This window comes from Drosophila grimshawi, unplaced genomic scaffold (assembly GCF_018153295.1).
Source record: "Drosophila grimshawi isolate 15287-2541.00 unplaced genomic scaffold, ASM1815329v1 contig_848, whole genome shotgun sequence".
NCBI classification, from domain to species: domain Eukaryota; kingdom Metazoa; phylum Arthropoda; class Insecta; order Diptera; family Drosophilidae; genus Drosophila; species Drosophila grimshawi.
The window spans coordinates 19934976-19955288 of record NW_025063692.1 but is presented as its reverse complement, the minus strand read 5'-3'; the positions used below and the strand labels follow the sequence as shown (position 1 = coordinate 19955288).

Genomic DNA, 20313 nt, shown 5'->3' with positions numbered 1-20313 from the left:
ACATGCAAATCCAGGCAACAACTAGCAATTTGCCTGGCCAATATAAACAGTAACTAAAGCAAAAGTAAGAACAACAAATAGGGAAGGGCGCAACTTAGTCGCCTTGCAGCAGAGATACTTTTTTTTTATTATTTTTATACCCTGAACCCATTAAAAATGGTTAGCCGACAATAATGGGTTCGTGCAAAAGTATGTAACAGTCAGAAAAAAGCATCATCGACCCCATAAAGTATATATAATCTTGATAAGTCTTGCAGTCCGTTCATATGAACAAGATCTTAGATCGTCTAAGAGACTTCAAGTTTGGACTGTAAGTTACTGTGATGTATTTTTATAATATATTTCACAAATATCGATAGAAAGTCATATTATTGATCAACTCTACAAATTTCAATAACAGAGCATAAGATTTCTCATATTTATTTATTTATTAGCAGGGTTCAGGGTATATCGTAGTCGAGCTCTCTTGACTACTGCAATTTCACTTGTTTTGTATTATACATTTTATACCGTGAAACCATTAAGCAAGGATGGGTATATAAAGTTGCGCAAAACTATATTTTATATGGACAATATACATATGCATATATATATATATATATAATTGATGAAATGCCGGATACAGAGATTACGAGAGCTACAATGTGGAAGTTAATCTCATGTAACATACGACGATAAAGTTTATTTCATTTTATCGATAACTACGACGTAAATTCATATTTAGATATCGAAGATATCGAGAAAGACTTGGGTACAGGGTATCGACTAGTCGATTTCACTCCGATAGCGCATTCTTTCTTGTTTTTATTCAGTTTTTGATCTGAAACTGATAAGAATTTAATTACAATGCATACAATGTACAAACTGTATACGAGATACTAAAAACACGCACACACACACGCACACACACACACGCACACACTCACACACACACACACACAAACACACACACACACAAATACACACACCTAACAGACACCGCAGAACGGAAAACACGCACAGACACGCCCCAGCATTCTGAATCTGAATAGTTATGGATGATAGGAAAGCCAAGCAGAAGCCAAACGAATTTGAAATACGCTTGCAAGCTAATTATGGAAATACGAAAAAATAAATAAAATGCGTATACGCAATGTGTTCATTTAATTTAATTTCGAATCTATATTAATTTACAACAAATGTGCATAAATGTAAATGTACAGATATCTATGTGTATACGTGCAACAGTCTGCCAGAACAAATGGTTGCTGATTGTAACCGATTTTGGGAATAAATTAACAACTAATAATAATTAATTTGATGTTGGGTACCAACTAAGTTCGTGATTCTTTCACATCTGCTCACCTGCAAGTTGCAAGCCAAAGTTGATATGCATTTCATACTTACCTGTATGCGCACCTATGGTAGACATGTGTGTGCACATACACAAGGCTTGTATATAGCATGCTGCAGTTGTGCGTTGTGCTCATGGGTTTATACATATGTATCTCTAGGCGCCATAATGATAGCCAGAGCCACAGTCATTGGCAGAGTCACAGTCACAGGCCAGGTTGGAATCTCAGTCGCCGTCGCTGTTGAAGCGGGTCAGATAGCGAAAAGTATGCGGCAATGTGGGCCAACACTCCCAACTGCTCTCAACTAAAAACTAAGGCAATGCCACCATCAAAATCAGAGCAGACCAAATACAAAATCAAATGTGTAATGTTGTCAACTGAAATGAAGTGAAATGAAATCGTAGCAGTTGAATTACGTTTAGACGTGGCCATGTTCATATCTTATTTGAACTGTGACAGCGACAATAACAACAACAACAACAGCAACAACAATAGTTGCAGCAGCAGCAGCAGCAACAACAACAAAAACAACTACAGCAGAGACAGCAGAAGCTCTGCTTGCGTTGCGACGCCAGCGTCGACATCGCTGCTAAGCATGGAGCGTTTACTGCATGCGGTGCGGGAGGAATTCCAAACGGACGATGAGTACGAGGAGGAGCAAGCCATCGCCAGCAGTAGCAGCACCACCAGCAGTAGCAGCAGCAACGGCAGCAGCAAGACGTCAGCATTGAGTCAGCAGGGCGAACTTATTGCCACAACACCCGCATCCTATGGTGCGGTAACGGTTTCGAGTTCTGGTTCGAGTTCTGGTTCTGGTTCGGGTTCGGGTACGGGAACGGGAACGGGTACTGTGCGTCGCTTTCGACGCTCGTCGATTGGCATGCAACGAAAATCCGCATTCCGCCAAAGGAAGCTCGACTCGTTGGGTGCCTGGCGCCGAAAGAGGTGAGTCGACTGTTGCTTCAGGCGCTGCAGGGAAACATTGGAAGAATTGGCTGGCATTTAGCTACAGCCAAAATTGTTTTGTGTGCTCCTCGAGTGCAATAATGGATAAGAATAACTCATTAAAACTTCTTTGTTCGTGCACTTCCCTACGAACAACTTATAACGTACAACTATAATATATACTTTATCTCTTGGGAACAATGTACAACCATACGATTAAGTGGCAAATTAATGCAATTATCTAGTACATACATAAATACATACTTACATGCAGACAATCATATATATTATCTACAAATTGCCATTACTATTTAGCATATTCACAAAATTAATAATTTATTAAGATTTTAGGCTTATGTTGTATATAAATCTGTAAATTATTTTACACTTTTAATTAATCCATTTTTTAATTAATTAATATTTCTCATTACAAAGCGGCACTTTCACACTCCAAATATCCAATGACAAATACAATTGATTTACATGATAAATAATAAATGTAATCAGTTTGAAAAACATTTATGGGGATTATATTCTAGAGAGCACTTAACCTAATACGATTGTGTGTTAATTAATTACGCACAAGTTTTTCGATGAAAATAATTCGCTTATATGCTTATTAATCCTATTCAGTAATTCAACTCATATAAGCGCCTCCCTCTTTTGCTCTCTCCATATGATATATAGACGCACGGCATCGACAAGCAATCCCCGTAGACCAATACGCATTGTCCCGGATTGGACGGAAAATGCGGTGCAGGGTGAGCATTACTGGAAGCCCACCTCGGCCTCGGGCGATCTCTGCTGCCTCAACGAGGAGTGCATTGTAAGTTCTACACACACACACACACACACACACACACACACATACACTTTCAGTTGGGGACTTGACATTGCAATACTGGACTGAGTTTTTGGCGTTTTACTTCTAATTCAATTACTGCGTCAAGAACAAGAGGCAAAAAAAGCAGCTAAACAGAATGAAACTTCATGTAATCGTGTAATTTATTTATTGCGTGCCTGTCCAACATGCAAAAGCATATATATATATATAGTATATATATATATATATATAGTATATATATATATATATATATATATATAATTTCATATATAAATTGTTGCTTTTGCACGCACGAACTTCATATACATCAGGACTGGTAAACGGTTACTTGTTTGCGTTTTTATTATTGCTTCAGCAATAAACTCAGAAGTTTGCTGTCGAAAGTTACAAGTAGATTGTCATTAGGTGATAGAAAGGTAAAGTTTTTGTTCAGGGAGCAGCGGGTGATTTAATGAAAGTACAAATGTTGATTATCTGCATGTGTGGAAAAATGTCACGACATCGTTTTGATAAATTATATTGCATAGAAAATATAAACTAGAATGTTCTGCAGTAGTTTTGTCCAAAAATTAGCATTTGTTACCTTTATATTGGGCTCGGGCTAGTTTAATGTCACGCCTCTGCAGCTTTTTAAGTCCACCTGGTTAATTGAGCTTTCAAGACAAGAATAGTGTCACACTTAAGTAATTTATATTCGCAATCAGCACTAAGTGAGCTTTATTAATAAATCAGTTGTCACAGCAACAAAACCATAACTTAAGCTACAATTGGGAAATCTTTGAGCTGCAAGTTGCTAGGTGTATGATAAAATTGAAAGATGAAAACAGTGTGCAAATTCAGTCAGTTACTAAAGCTGGCAATATTTTTAACCAACATTAATCTGGACTTTAACTGTGGCCACTTGTAACTATTATCTAAACATTGACAGATTGACTGGCGGGCAATTTTAGATACAATTAATTGCAAAAGTTTATTTTAAGGACAGGCAACTAGAAAGGTGCTCAATGAATCAATGGGCACCCAGTTGGCAGGTTGCCAACAGGTCAAGTAGCCAGTTAGTTGATCGGCACGAACAAACAGTGCTAATGTGTTTCTTAAGTACATAAGCTTAATTTTGTTTTTGTAGAAGAGCGGACAGCGGATGAAGTGCTCGGCATGTCAGCTGATTGCGCACCAGAATTGCATTCCAATTGTGAATGAAAAGACTCAACTAGTGTGTAAGCCAACATATCGGGATGTTGGGATCCGGCAGTATCGGGAGCAGACGACCACCCATCACCATTGGGTGCACCGCAAGATGGAGAAGGGAAAGTGCAAGCAGTGCAACAAGGCTGTGCAGAGCAAGCTCTTTGGATCGAAGGAAATTGTCGCTCTATCGTGTGCCTGGTGCCAGGAGGTTTATCACAACAAGGAGTCGTGCTTCAATCAGGCCAAGATTGGCGAGGAATGCCGCCTGGGTGAGTTTCAGCCATTGTCATTATCGATGCGCAAACAGCACAAACAGAGTACAGAACGGGCTCCAGCCACCAAGCCATCCTGTCAGCCAACCAGCCAACCAGTCCATTGTACCTTTTCCATTCTGCGCTCTCCATTGTGCTCTTTGATTAATTACGTGACGAGCATGCAAATAAATTGCGGAACGTTAACTTAATTAAAATTTGTGCATTAAAATAGCGCCCCACTCGGCCATCCACCCCTTCAGCCCCCTTCAGCCCCGTTAACCCTTTCAGCCACATTACAAACTTATCGGGTCCAACGCCATTTATCCACAACGTAGCCAGTGACACACCTCTCGTCCTTTTCAACTCATTGTCTTAATTTGCTGCAGGCACTCGATTTCTTCAGCCACACCGAAACCAAACAGTATTTACACTATTTTCTTAAAACAACATCAACAATTAAGAAATTAATGAAAAACATTTCCAGCTTCTAAATTATATATGGCAAACAAGTGTGAAACGATCAGCTAATAATAATATTTATAAAAAATCATTAGGTTTAATTTCTGAAACTAAGGAGAAAAGTTTCAAAAATTTAATTTTTATCGAAATCTGAGATCTGAGGGAAAAAATATGCCTCGTTTTAAACATCACAGTTTTGAGCCGACACACAATTTTCGTTTGAAAGTTTTGGGGTTTTTCTTCTACATATATTGTATAGGATTCTTAAAGGGAATAATATATCATGATAATTTGTTAACCCAATGACTATTTCCGCATTGTTAATATTCTTTCCGTTTTTGCTTTTGTCTTGTCTACTCGATTCGTTTATCTTTGCTTTTGGGTCAAGTTTTTAGGTCATTAGCATTTGTTTCGCGGAATTGACAATTTGTCAAAGTCTTGGTTCCGGTACTAAGTCAACAGATGAGCCGATAAGATGATTCTTAGGAAAACCTTTGACTCTCTCTCTCTCTCTCTCTCTTTTCTCTCCATTTTTGCTGCTTTGCGGCATGAGAGTGGAACGGCTTATGGAAATAAAATGGAATTCACTTACAAAAACACACGCTTTAACAAAACTATTCTCAAAATAAACACTGTTTGATTGGGCCGAGAAATCGCCTGCAGAGTCCTCAATTGATTGCAATAGTGGCAAAAGCATATTTCCCAAATCAGCATTTTCGGAGTCGGAATTTGATAAGTGCAAACTGCACAAACTACAAGCAGAGCAAGCATAGAACAGCGTTCAAATATTAGCCTTCAGCTGCATTGAAAGTTTTTCTTTAATCATTCTTATTGCCTCGAAGAGCATTTGTCGATTGGCAATTCAAAGTTTTGTTTTATACCAACTTGAATTTCTGCAATACTGGAATCACCATAGAAAATTTAACAATTTAAAAGTTACTCACTTAATTACTCTCACTTCAGATAAGTAATAGCTATAAATTAGAATTAGTGTAATACTTGTACAGAGACAAAATGGACGTACGATTTCGGCAAAGTCCCAAACATTAAGCCCAACTACAATGTCTGCAATGTTTGGTGCAACTGGCACAATCAATTGTTGCACTAGCTGAAAGTCTTGCAGCCGGGTTGCACTTAGTGCTTATCTTTTAAGAGGTGCTCTCGAGCAGTTAATACTTAAATGTCAAAACTTTGTAAGTGCCAGAAGTACTTACTTTTGCTGGTTTCTGTGAATGGTTCTAACTACTAACTGTGGCTGTGTCTGCTACAAAAGTAGTAGTAGTAGTAGGAGCCGAAAAGCAAAGCAATTGGCCATGGCCAACTCTGTAAAGTGTGTTGAAACCCCGGGGAGGAAGGGTGGCCTGTGTGCATATTTTTTTCGTGCTAGACTGAATGGACTTGGCTGTAAATGTGTCTCAATGAGCGTCTTGTTAACACACTCTCCAGCATCGCATTACACGCGCATTGTGTGTGCCAGAGACACCATGAAGATACCACAAGACAGCAAAATAAGGAGCAATTGAGAATTACTGGCGGGCATCCGTAAGGCCTAGAGCATTCCAATGACCCACCCTGGAATTCGTCTACCCCCACTCTGCTGTCCGACAATTGCAATGCGTAGCCCTACTTTATCTGCTTGTATTCTTCAACCATTGTTTTCGCACTGCTTTGCAGCTCCAACTGCCTGCTGTCCTTTCTCTCTCTCTCTCTCTCTCTCTCTCTCTCTCCCTCTCCCTCTCTTTGTCTTTCATTCTCTCTCTCTCTCTCTCTCTCTCTCTGTCTGTCTGTCTTTCTCTGTCTCTGTCTCTCTTTCTCTGTCCGTCTCTGCCACTTTTTTCTTTCAGCCATCCTGTCCACTCTGCCATCCTGTCCCACCTGCCTCTCTGTCCCGCTTGCTGCTGTTGTGGTATTCATAATTGCGCCTTGACTTGGTCCTTGGTATGTCAACTGTGTGGCTTCATCTAAATTTCTTTTGTCTGCCAGTGGCTCGTGACTGACTTTTGGCATATTTTCTATGCTATTAACTTGTCTTTGTTGCGCCCACTGCTGCCTCTTGTCGGCTGCCTTAAAGGTGGCAAATGGAATTTTCTGGTTAGTCCAGCCATCGCCCAGCTCTCAATTAGCCGCACACGAAACGAACACGTTGGTCATCTGCCAATTTTGACGCGCATCTTAATGCAAACGACCACAAACCATTGTCGTCTGCCTTCTTCGCATTCAGTCTCGGTATCTAATATATGTACGTGCTTGCAGGCAACTATGCGCCCATCATTGTGCCGCCATCGTGGATTGTGAAGCTGCCGAACAAGGGCAACTTCAAGTCCTCAATTCGTGTGAGCAACAAGAATAGCTCAGCGGGTGGTGCTGCCGGTGGTGTTGGTGGCGGCGCTGGCGGCAAGAGCAAGAAGCAGACGCAAAAACGCAAGGGCAAGGATGATAAAAAGGAGCCGCGCTGCTTCATTGTGAAGCCCATTCCATCACCGGACGTTATACCGGTCATTGTCTTTATTAATCCCAAATCCGGTGGCAATCAGGGCGTCAAGCTGCTTGGCAAGTTCCAGCAATTGCTTAATCCACGTCAGGTATTTGATCTGACGCAGGGTGGTCCCAAAATGGGGTAAGTATCGTTATCACCTAACAAACATTCGTTTTGCATTCCTTTGTTTATAATGTTGTATTTAAGAATCTAAGAAGGTTATTCAATTAAGCTAGAGCATTATAGATATTATAGACCAATTTATACATTCGTAGAGAACAAACCCATTAGCTAAAAAAAAAATACTTGAAAACAATTAAAAATCAATATCATAAATCACTTTATCCAAATTAATTCCAGCTCATAAGCAGACCACGAAACAGAAACACAGTCTGACAGTCTAACCTAATAAACTGAATAGAAATAAAGTCAAGAAAAAATGCTTTTCATAGAGGATGATGATTGATGCCCAACATTTTTGGAGCACATTAATAATTATTCAAAACAAACATAAATAAATAAGTAGCAAAAACGAAGTATTTAATAGTAATGCGCTGCAAGTCGACTAGTCCTGCCAGCTTATTAATCAACTTATTCTCTCTCTCTCTCTCTCCATCTCCCTCCAACTCGATGTGCAGATTGGAAATGTACCGCAAGGCTCCAAATCTGCGGGTGCTAGCCTGCGGCGGTGATGGAACGGTTGGTTGGGTACTATCCGTCCTGGATCAGATTCATCCGCCATTGCAGCCGGTGCCAGCAGTTGGCGTGTTGCCACTGGGCACCGGCAATGATCTCGCCCGATCGCTCGGTTGGGGTGGCGTAAGTGAATTAACTCAACAAAATTATTTTGATGTGAGACAACAAATTTATGTGCGATTCACTCTAATATCGCAGGGATATACCGATGAACCCATTGGGAAGGTGCTGCGCGAGATTGGCATGTCGCAGTGCGTTCTGATGGACCGCTGGCGTGTAAGGGTGACGCCCAATGATGACGTGACCGACGACCACGTTGATCGCAGCAAGCCGAACGTTCCATTGAATGTGATTAACAATTACTTTAGCTTTGGCGTAGATGCGCATATTGCGCTCGAATTCCATGAGGCGCGCGAAGCGCATCCGGAGCGCTTCAATTCGCGACTGCGCAACAAGATGTACTACGGCCAGATGGGCGGCAAGGATCTCATCCTGCGCCAGTATCGCAATCTCTCACAATGGGTGACGCTCGAATGCGATGGCCAGGACTTCACTGGCAAGCTGCGCGACGCCGGCTGCCATGCCGTCCTCTTTCTCAACATACCCAGGTGAGCCAACACTGTTAACCAGCCGCTCATATTTATTAGTTCTGACCAAATACACTTGTAGCTATGGGGGCGGCACACATCCGTGGAACGACTCGCACGGTCCGACGAAGCCGACTATCGACGATGGCCTCATGGAAGTGGTTGGCATGACAACCTATCAGTTGCCAATGCTGCAGGCAGGCATGCACGGCACCTGCATCTGCCAGTGCCGCAAGGCACGCATCATTACCAATCGTACCATTCCCATGCAGGTCGATGGGGAGGCCTGTCGCGTCAAACCATCCATTATTGAGATCGAGCTGCTCAATCAGGCGCTTATGTTGTCCAAGCGCAAGCACGGACGCGGCGATGTCCAGTGAGTTTTCCCCCACACACTTCTCAAATAAACCCTACACGAACTGAAAATTTGTGATTTTCTTGGGTACAGCATATTTCCAAGTCAAGTTCACTTGACCCTTACAGCTTTCGCCTCTTAACCTTCCAGTTAAAGTTCATTTTTAATATTGTATATTTATCTGTTATGCATAGAATCAATCCGCTGGAGAAGCTGCAACTGCAAATTATGAGAATAACAATGCAGCAATACGAACAATATCACTATGATAAGGAGATGTTGCGCCGGCTGGCCAACAGGTTGGGGCAGATTGACATCGAGTCTCAGTGCGATCTGGAACATGTGCGCCACATGCTGAACGCCAAGTTTGAGGAGTCCATAACCTATCCGAAAGTATCCCAGGACTGGTGCTTCATCGACGGTAAATTGTGACTGTTGCATGTGCCCCGTTTACAAAACCCCAATTAACTTGTTGCCATCGTTCAATTGCAGCATGCACCGCTGAGCACTATTTCCGGATCGATCGAGCCCAGGAGCACTTGCATTACATCTGCGACATTGCCATCGATGAACTATACATACTTGACCATGAGGCAGCCACCATGCCGCAGACCCCGGATCAGGAGCGCTCGTTTGCCGCCTTCTCACAGCGACAGGCGCAGACCGAGCGGAGGCAGCTGGACCAGGCCCAGGGGCGCAGCAACGGCAGCACGGGTAGGCTTCTGTTAGCCAGCTGTTGGCAACGCTCGGCTCAACCAATGTCGACGCCGACAGAGCTGCCGCTGCAACAGCGGTTACAGCTTTACCAGCAGCAGGTCGCTCAGCAGCAGCCGTACTTAGATAAGCGCATGTTTTGTCACCTGCATTATCGCAAGAAGCGTTTCGAGCTTTGAGCCATGCTGGGTCCATCAGCCAGCCAGCCATCCCAATCCACCCTCAGACTTCCAAACTATTCACTAAGCAGCCCAATCTCAAAGTTTGTCCACGTTGTTTCTGTGTTCCGTCTTGCGTTACACGATTGGCATTTTGCTTTGTGTCTTTTTTGCATACATAGAGGCACTAACTGACATATACACATATTCACACACACACACACACACACACACACACGAGCACAGACAGTTACCTAATTGCTCACGTTGTGATGGGAGCGAATACAGCTTAGTCCTTGCCACGCCCACATGTAAGTAACGCATTAAATATGAGTATTTTATATATTTGGTATATAATCGACGCTTACGTTAACAGTTACGCGTAACAGCGACAAGGACTAAACCGTATTCCGTTCTCGTCCAAAAACCCCCCACCAAAAACAAGAAACCAATCAATCAGACAATCAGTCAGCCAATCAACCAAAACTCAAATCCAAACAACACACAAATTTCAAACCACACAGTTGTTAAAGTGCAAGCGACGGGTAGGTTTGCCTCAGTAGATAATCTGCTTAACTGATTAACAGATTGGCTTGAAAGCGTTTATTGTTTGATATTTGCTTCTTTTTGTTCGATTGTTCGTTATGCACACTTATTCTAACAACTTTTGCCAATGACCTACTAACAATTTGTAAATCTCTCTTTAAATTCAACATACCAACACACACACACACGCACACACTCGCACACGAATCTCATACAAAGATGAGGACTTGCAAATTGGCTCCAAGCCCATTAAAGTGTTGAAGTGGAAGAGGTAAAATCAAGCGATTGCTTTATCCTCAACAATCACCACACTCATTTCGTCCTCGCATCGCAAAACTCCGACTTCATTCCAGCCAATTGAGTGAGACGAAGATAGAAAGAGGCTCACAAGCCGTTGGCCATATCACTAAATATGTTTTGTGAACAATCTGGCAGCGCTGTTTTCGCTCTCGGCTCCTCCCTCGATCTCTCTCTCTCCTCGCTCATTCCCTCTTTCACTTGCTGTGGCTTTTAAAAAGCTCATTTAACGGCCAATAATCTGCTTGAACACTTTACGCTCTCTCTCTCTCTCTCTCTCACACAAAATACCCAATATCTCACTCTTTCACTCACTAAGTCTATCTTACACTGAATCTCTTTTTTTCACTCTTTTTTTCGTTACTACTCTTTTTTTCTTCTGTTAATTAATATTAAATATATTTTTCCGATGTTGTTTAATGCACGCAGCAACAAAGATCGTTTATTCAGTTTTAACGAAGATGTTTTTGGTTGTGGATTCAGGTACTCTGTTTTATAGTCTTTAAACTATATCTAATATTTTTAAGTTTCTATCTATCTATCTATCTATCTATTCTGTCTTTATTATCTCTATTTCAATTGCTTATACACTCTGTATCTAGAGATCTTCTCATACTAAATATTTAAGACATTTGCAACTTGTCAAACCAAATCTGATGCTTTAATTTTTTCTTTTATTTTTCTCTACTATTCTATTCACACGCACACACGCACACCCAAACACACACACACACATTTGTGAATAACTTCCGACAAATAACAGCCCTATTTTGGAGCAAACTTCCGATGCCGTACTACTAGCGGCCCAAGGCGGCGATTTAAATATGGTAGCTTTTAATTATTCGTTTCTGTTACCCTTATAAAATAGTTGTTGTCCATCGTAGTTGTTGACAAACGGTGCTAGCTCTCTGTTGCTGTTTTATGTGGTCTGCTTACCTCGCGATATGTTGCACTCTCAATCTCTAAAAATATCTGATGTGTCTCTCTATTGCAGTTCCGTGCTTTACATGAACAGGGTAATTCATTACAATCAGTCAACAAGAACGGGCAGACTGCACTGCACTTTGCCTGCAAGTACAACCATAAGGACATTGTCAAATACATCATCTCATGTACCACACGTCGCGTTATCAACATGGCGGACAAGGAGCGGTGAGTAAAAAAGAAAAGCCTCAGCCTATGCACCTCCACCATGAACAACAACATTTATAATTTGAACTTTTGGTACTTAATCGCAAGTGGGTACTTACTTGTAGTAGGTAGAAGCAACCGTCACCGACCCCAAAAAGTAAATATATTCTTGATCACCATTGAAAGCCGAGACGATTTAGCCATGTTTGTCTGTCTGTCCGCAAGTCTGAATTTCTCTAGGCTCACGCCGATCTCAGAAGCTTTAAGTAGCAGAAATTTTGAATAAAAGTAACTTGGTTACATAATCTATCTAATCTAATAGCTCTCTTGACTAGAGATTTCTTACTTGTTGCACATAAGTTATAAGTTATAAGTCAAATAAATAACTCGAATTGAACCCTGGCTTACTAGGTAGGCACGTATCCACATAGCTACTTCTGTTCTGGCTCTAAGGTCTGCTAAACTTCTTTTAAAATATACTCTTTCTTACTGTCTCTTTCTCTTTGCATTCCTCTCCTAGCGGTCAGACGGCTTTGCATATTGCAGCGGAACAAGATTGCCGTGACGTATGCGTAATGCTGGTGGCTGCAGGCGCCAATTTGGAGGCACGCGACGCCGGTGGCAACACGGCCATGATGGTTGCATTCAACAAGAATGCCAATGAGATAGCAACCTATTTGGAAAGTAAGCTGCGTGGGGACGCCAATGCTAACATCGTCACCACCGTTAGAACCGCAACCAATACCACCGCTCCTACCACAGCCACCACCATCGCCACCACAAGCGCCACCATCAAAAACACCACAACCACCACCACAATCACCACAACAACCAATTGTACATCGCTTTTGGGCTCCTCCATGTAAAGCACGCAAAGATCATCATTCGTAGAGCGCTAGATGGGTGCATATTCCTTGAACCCCAGCTGAAACACGAGATCTAAATCCCAATGGTTAACATTCTAATGTGCGGAAAATCTTACTCTCTTGCTGCCAACCAATGGAAATTGTGTGCTCTGCTGGATTAATTGCACACTGATTGATCAAAACTACCTGACTGACGAAAAAACAAAAACAAAAAAACCTGCTTGATCAAAAACTCCCGATTAACGGAATACTTACAAACTCAAACTGAAAAAAACACTCAATGCGAATATCAACATTCCAATTCAATTACAAATGCGACAACTGACACATCCGCTGCTTACCCAAGGTCAAGAGCGTTTTATGCATTCGGAACTGCAAACCAGAATTTAATTGTAAACTAAAATGAAAACTCAGCAAAGAATGCGAAGTTAGTTTTAAAAAAAACAAAAATGTTGCCTGCATCAAGGCGCGCAAAATGATTATTTTTAATTTTAAGCTTTGTTTTTTTTTTTTGTTTTTGTTGTTAGATTTTTCTTTATTTTTAGCATATATATATATATATATAATTCTATTTTTTGTGTCTACAGCAATTAATGGCAAAATGCATAACTGCATTCTGGAAATATAAATTGAAAATAATTCAAGCTAAAAGTATAAAATTAGTTGTAAAATTAAGCAAGAAATAATTCTCAACACACTTATGCGTTGTCTTAGTAATTAAGTGACAATTTATTTATTCGAAACTTAGAAGCAACTTAGAAGCAACACTCACACACACAAACACATCTCTATTCACATACACAGCCTGCTCTTAGATTGTGGCGTGTTTTCAAAACATTTGTTTTTAATATTTGGCGAACAAAATTAAAAGATGATTATATTGTGATATCTAAATTTAATTATACTAAAACTTGCACACAAAAATACACAACTGACAATTAATTAATATTCTGGACTGGATTTGCAAAAGCGAAACGGGCCATTGTGGCGTATGATTGATGTATTGATATTAGGCGAGACATAATAATAATGAGAAGCAACCACAGAATCTGCAACAGCCACAAGATCAACTACAAAAACAAACAGTAACAATAACAACAACAACAACAACAGCAACAACAACAGTAACAACAACAGCAACAAAAGCACGCATATTCAAAAATAAATTATATATTAGTAGCACATACCTATAAGCATAATAGAAAATGCATACTTTGGAAATTTAAATATATAGTTGAATAAGTGCAGAAGAAAGAACAATCAAATTGTTGAAAGTTGAAAAATATTAATACATATGCGTAACTCTTGTAAATTGCAAATGAAGCCAAAAGCAGCGAAGCAGCAGCAACACACGCTTTAGCTCACAGACAAGCATACAATATGTACATATATACAGTAAATATCGTTACCCAATATATGACTATATTAGACACATACCGAAAAGCACACACATACACACACACACACACACACATACATAGAGTCCCATGCGCACACTCTTTTTAAGCAATGCACAACCCAGAAAATGTTCCGTGTTTCCAAGTCTTTTGGTTCTCTGGCTAAAAAGCAATTCTTCATCACTGTTAGTCTTTCTCTCTCTCTCTCTCTCTCTCTCTATCTCTCTCTCTCTGCCTCTCTCACTATCTCCCTCTCTGTCTGGCTTCATATAAGTATATCTGTATCTCTCGATGTGTTTCAAATTAAATCAAAGACTTCACAGAGACTTGAGCGCCCGTCCTCACCCGCCCAACCCTCAGGCTTTCTAGAGCCCAACTACCCTACGAACAAAGTAACCAACAAAAACAAAACCAATGAAAGATATGTATATATATTTATTTACATATATTCATTTGTAATGTATGTTTATAAACATATTTTCAATTGAGCAAAAACATATAAAGACTATTGGGAACTCTAAGCGACTTTATTACAAAGCTAGCAACCACAACAACAAAAACAACAAAAACAATGAACAACAGGAATATCTGATAATATGCAAATACAGATTTACATCTATAAGATTATACACATATATATATATATATATATATATGTATATATATACAAATTATATTTTACCAAATCAAAAGTGAACTACATACACATAATGAATATTCTGATTAAACTTATAGAACCGTAAGCAAACCTTATCTAATCTAAGTTGCAATTGTATAACCTAATTCTATGTCAGATGTATGTGTAGATTTGCTGTTGTTTTTTTTTTTTATTTTTGCCAATAGATCATCTTCTACTAGTGCTAAGTTCAGTTGTACAATGCGCTAAGGTCAATTACGTTTCAAAATTTGCAACACAATTGGTTAAAGATATTGTGAAATGAAAAAAGAATGAACAAATTTAAATCTCACTATTGAACATAAGGCAACGTAATTAACTAGTTAGCTAGCATATTTAGCGCCTAAGCGAACAGAACTTTAACTGCAACTATAAACTATATTTGTATTTGCATCAAGTAATTCTAATTGGAATTCAAATAGAAATAAGTCTTGGATCGCTGCAAAAACTTTCGCTGCCGCCGGCCACCAGAGCTCTTGGCTCGAGCATTTCCTTATTGGCGGCTGGTGGCACCGCTAGTTTTTGCCAGAGAGAGGGTAGTATGTTTTGGATTTCATGCAAAATTATATGTGGTGTGCCTAATGCGATTTCCCAATTAAACGATGTGTGGCAGCCCTTGGGGGCAACCAGCTAAATGCCCCGGAGATGTGTTCCCAAAGCTAGCCATAAATCGTTCAAATGAGATTGTCTCAAGCATTTAATGGCAATCTAGTGAATTTAGAGAACAGCACAATGCGTTTGCAAATTGAACACAGAAATAACTCGGAAAAAAAACCAAAATTATATTTCCAAAATGTTTGAAATATAATTGATAATTGAAATGTAATTAATGTACTTGCCGCTTTGCTATCCCTAAGTAATCTGATCAGAAGATATTGAAATTGTAGTTTGAGGATTAACTGAAACTGAAATGAACATGTGCAATGAGCGACTGCTGAGTTAACAGCCAACAGTGCTGACAAGCGTTATCTAAATGTGTACACAGACAGACACTTTGTAAGTGGGTTAAATATTCACCTGTTCGGAGAACAACCGGGTCCAAGCCAAACTAAGGAATACAAGTATATTTTCGTGCATTTTGTATAAATTACGAATCGAAACAAAGCGAAAGAATTCAGCACCATATTCTTATTATGACAACATACAATGCCTTGACAACAGAAACACACACACACACACACACACACACATATAGCAGACATACACATAACAGACATACACAACACGCATACAACCTGATGAATGTTTTACATTTAAGCGAAGCAACAGCTAGATAAGTATATATGTACGGGTGTGTATATGTGTGTGTATATACATGCTGAACACGATGATATTCATGTACATATAACAATATAGAAGCTAAATACATCAATACATAGCATATATAAATACACACATATGTATATATACATATGTATATGTATATGTATTTGTATATGTATACATATATATATATATTTATATATATACTTTTTTTTATGCATATAAGAGAATTGTTGAACAAAATGGAAAACAACATGAAACGCAAGTCTTATGAAACCCTAGTAACTAAGGCAACAAAAATTGTAAAGGAAGTAACTGAAACAAGAACTAGAAAGAGAGAAACCAACAACAACTACCCAGTTGATGGGATTGTAAAGAGGAAGAAAATAGTATATGTATATATACACTACTATAAATGTGTGCATACTTATATACATTCATCCAAATTATGCGTCTAGTGAATACCTTAAACTAATTTTTATTTATTTATTTATGCTTAAAGAAACACACACACACACACACACTCTCATACACTGAGAGAATAAATATATCTTATTTCCAAAAGAAATGCATGCTTTCAATTTGATTTACTACATTATTTTCGAATTTGCTCAGTTTACAACTTTACATCGTATTTTAAATTAGCAAATTTCATCCTTTCCCCCAGAATTTTTATTTATTTTCAGCTGTGCAAATTATTTTTCATTGGAATACAACGAAACCAAAGAAAATAATCTTCTTTTTTTCGCAAATTATACTCTTTATGCTACAAAAGTAAAAAAAAATCTACGCAAGTCTGAAAGTATTTCTATCGAAGAGTTCTAAACTGCTTAACTGTAAATTGTAAATAAATCAAGATATACTTCAACTTGGCGCTATTTGCTAGAAATGTACATGCTCTACGCATTGTAATATAATATACAGATAAATAATATAATATAATATAATACTTGTACTTATAGCTGTATACATAATATAAATGGTTAAAATTTTTTGGTAGTCCCTAAGTACAACATTAACAGACATAAAGCAAAACAAAACTAAGTACGATATGCACTGCAAGCACTGAGGAATTTGATTCAATTTTACTTAAGAAAAAAGAAAAGAGAAATTGAAGTAGCATTACAAAATTTAAATTATACCTTTACAATTAAAGATTATAAAACTGAATTTTTGGAACGATTTCGAGAAACTAAACACGAAAAATGCAGCTACGAAAAGATAACGAGCATCAGCTAAATATTACAATAACAGCAACAAATGGAAATGGGCAAGCTAAAGAGTCACCGTACATACATATATACCTCTTATGTATGTATCATATATAGAACGGATCGAATATGCAGAACGGGTCAACGATAAAAGGCCAAATAGCAAGTTACTGGCACACCAACACCCACACCCACTCACAATCACACACAAACACACACACATATACACACAAATAGACACATATTTAACTTTATTGATGTAGTTAACTTAAAAATAGCTTGACTTAAGCAGTTTATCCTTAACTTAAGATACACGCTCACACGGGCACACTCAACGTTGCACAACCGACCAAATCTGCTGCAGTCTTGACTATCAACTTACCACTTTATCGAATGAAGAACATTAACAACAACAAAATCAAGAAATAACTAACTAATTACTTTCAATAAACAAGCTTAACTCACACACACACACACACACACACACTCACACACATGAATTGTGGCACACTCGACCTTATCTGCTGTAATTCTGAAGCCCCTAACTTGAAATATTATCAGCAACCACATCAACAACAAAAACAAAAAAAAAAAAAAAACAACAACAACAACAGCAAGCGCGAACTAAAGACTCAAAATTAACCAGCTTAAGTAATTAAATTTCCATTATTTTGCGCAGATGATAGCTACATTCTCTACATAACATGTTATCGTCTCCTATTCAAAAATAATGTATGAATATCTAATACACAAAATTTGAGGAAAATATAATCAATACATTTTCGAATACTCTATTATAAAAGAAATAAACTAAATTTTTTTGGTATTTCAAGCTCAAAATAAAATGCGTTTTATTGGGGCTTATAGATTAATTAATACATTAAGAACTTTCACAGTTTTATTTTTATCGACTCAATTTATTTGGCAGCTGAGTTGAGGATACCAAATTTCGACTAGCGTATTCTTCCATTTTTTTTTTGGCTTTTGATTCATTTAAGTCATCGACAGCATTGGAATAAAATTGTGGTATATTTTATTTTTTCAACGCCAACTTAACGGCTCCAGCAAATTCCCCATACTTTGCACACCCTCAACCAAACCCTTGAATAGATGTGTAAGGTTTACCTGCTTGGGGTCTCTGCTAGCACAGTGAGTCTCTTGTGATCGATCGGCGAACAGTGGGCACAATGCACAGATTTTAATGCAAAAACATATATGCCGTTGTCAAATTGGTCCCGAAATAATGACCGATTATAACTTGATATGCCCACACTTGCATTTATATTTGCACACATTTACAAACATTTAGGTTTGACTTAATTTACGGATAAAAACCTGGCATTATCTTCTCGAGTTCTTCGAGCTCTCTCTACTGGAGTATTCTTTATTTTTTAGTTATGTCTGTGTCCTCTCATGTTCGCTACTGTTCCTGTTGATCACAATATTCTCCAGCCCTTCCCATTATGCAAATAAATTAGACTAATAATGCTAGTACTTTGCTACCGGATGCTCCAAACCACCATCATCTGCTCAAATTGCAAATTAAAATTGTCAGCTTTGTCTGATTCGCCTTGTTGTTAGATCCTTGTAATATATCAGATTTAGACCTCTTATGACTCTTAACCTATTTTTTATTCATTCTCGTCTTGGTCACATCCATGTAAATATATTGTATCCGCCACAAAAAGTAAGTAATTCATTTCAGAATTGTAAAATTTAAAATAAATCATCGTGACTTTCAATGTTACGGAGTGTAATATGTACACATATGTATTTCTAATGATTATAGATAAGCACCTTAATTGCGCCGCTTTTGGCCAACTAAGATTAATGGGACTGTTATCAAGTCATTAACTGATATGCGAAGTAGCCCCAAAGTAGCCGTTGCTATTGCACGTATATAATATAGAATGAAACGTGTATGGGGGATTAGGCAGACAGTTCGATAAAAGTGAATTCTTGACGTTATCGGAATATGCATAAGCGATGACCCTTTAACCAGTATCTACGGCAAACACTATAAAAAGACCCAATTAACGGTGTTGTCCAAAGAGAAAGCGTTCGAACAACTCAACATGAAGTTCACATTATTCGCCCTGTTTGCAGCAGTCTGCGTGCTTGGTGTAAGTATTTGGCTTACAGAATGAGTGAGACTGGGGATTAATGTGTGTCTTGACCAAATAGGCCAATGCCGCCATCTGGCAGCCGACGTTGATGGACCAGGAGACGGGCCTGGTATACGAGGCCAGTGATTTCGCTAGTGTCGATGGTGAGGTCTTCGAACCAGAAATGTTCAGCATATTTTCGAGCACGTGGTGGGCCATCAAGGGTGCTCTGCGCACCGTGAAGGGCTTCAACTGCATTATTAAATGGGTTCTGGGCATCAAGGCTAGTGCCCTGCAATACAATGCCGATGTCGTGGGCTGTGGCGTTGCCGCTGCCCAGGATGTTACCAATCTGATCAATGCCAATGTGAAAATCATTACCAGCGTCAACAATATCATCAATCTCAAGACCAACATTTGCGCCAGCACCGATGACTCCACGAATCCGAGCATAAGCAGCAGCTGCGCTGTCAAGACACTAAGCCAGGTCTTCAACCTCTATATACAGGTGAAGAAAGCCATATCGCTGGCCAAGAAGATACCCCAAACTGGTCCCAATGCTGTCACCTGTGTTACCAACGCCACAAACACTCTCACCAACTACTACACACAGTTCCCCGCCAACATGAAGTCTTGCTCTAAGCTTACCAGCAACTAACTGCTACTCTCTTTAATTACTTTTTCTTTCTTTTTTTTTCAATACATATTAAATGAGCATATACAAATTTTTTTTTTAAATATCAACTGGTCTTGGGATTTTTATGGAAGCGCAAGTTTTAGTCTAAGAAATATTTTTAGATTTTGCGATTGC

The 20313-nt window shown here is 39.1% G+C and overlaps 2 protein-coding genes across 9 annotated transcripts in view; both read left to right on the top strand.

The window, feature by feature from the left end:
* LOC6565297 (eye-specific diacylglycerol kinase) overlaps nucleotides 1–13324 on the top strand; it is a 118435-nt gene extending 105111 nt beyond the window's left edge. For 2 of the 8 annotated variants that reach the window (XM_032738441.2, XM_032738439.2), the window contains exons 3-16: nucleotides 2967–3105; nucleotides 4250–4580; nucleotides 7278–7641; nucleotides 8139–8319; nucleotides 8395–8804; nucleotides 8866–9159; nucleotides 9333–9559; nucleotides 9631–9852; nucleotides 10776–10827; nucleotides 11283–11336; nucleotides 11617–11680; nucleotides 11848–12005; nucleotides 12505–12668; nucleotides 13197–13324. In XM_032738441.2, coding sequence (XP_032594332.1) covers nucleotides 2967–3105; nucleotides 4250–4580; nucleotides 7278–7641; nucleotides 8139–8319; nucleotides 8395–8804; nucleotides 8866–9159; nucleotides 9333–9559; nucleotides 9631–9852; nucleotides 10776–10827; nucleotides 11283–11336; nucleotides 11617–11680; nucleotides 11848–12005; nucleotides 12505–12668; nucleotides 13197–13240 — 2704 coding nt within the window. In that variant the 3' untranslated portion in view covers nucleotides 13241–13324. Of the gene's footprint in view, nucleotides 1–1493; nucleotides 2280–2966; nucleotides 3106–4249; nucleotides 4581–7277; nucleotides 7642–8138; nucleotides 8805–8865; nucleotides 9160–9332; nucleotides 9560–9630; nucleotides 10322–10386; nucleotides 10446–10775; nucleotides 10828–11282; nucleotides 11337–11616; nucleotides 11681–11847; nucleotides 12006–12504 lie in introns of those variants that run through there. The other 6 variants (XM_032738440.2, XM_032738438.2, XM_032738437.2 and 3 more) reach the window with 6 other exon arrangements.
* A 6113-nt stretch (nucleotides 13325–19437) lies between these two features.
* Nucleotides 19438–20219, top strand: LOC6565298. The gene is made up of 2 exons (XM_001991381.3): nucleotides 19438–19520; nucleotides 19582–20219. Exons 1-2 carry the CDS (start codon nucleotides 19473–19475, stop codon nucleotides 20158–20160), a joined length of 627 nt encoding a protein of 208 aa, XP_001991417.1. The 5' UTR covers nucleotides 19438–19472; the 3' UTR covers nucleotides 20161–20219.
* Nucleotides 20220–20313: the final 94 nt, after the last annotated feature.

Excerpts from the sequence above, each read along its gene's own strand:
- LOC6565298 (XM_001991381.3), top strand. The coding sequence starts at position 19,473 with ATGAAGTTCACATTATTCGCCCTGTTTGCAGCAGTCTGCGTGCTTGGT. Across the intron at positions 19,521-19,581 it reads CAGCAGTCTGCGTGCTTGGT|GCCAATGCCGCCATCTGGCA; the intron begins GTAAGTATTTGG and ends TTGACCAAATAG.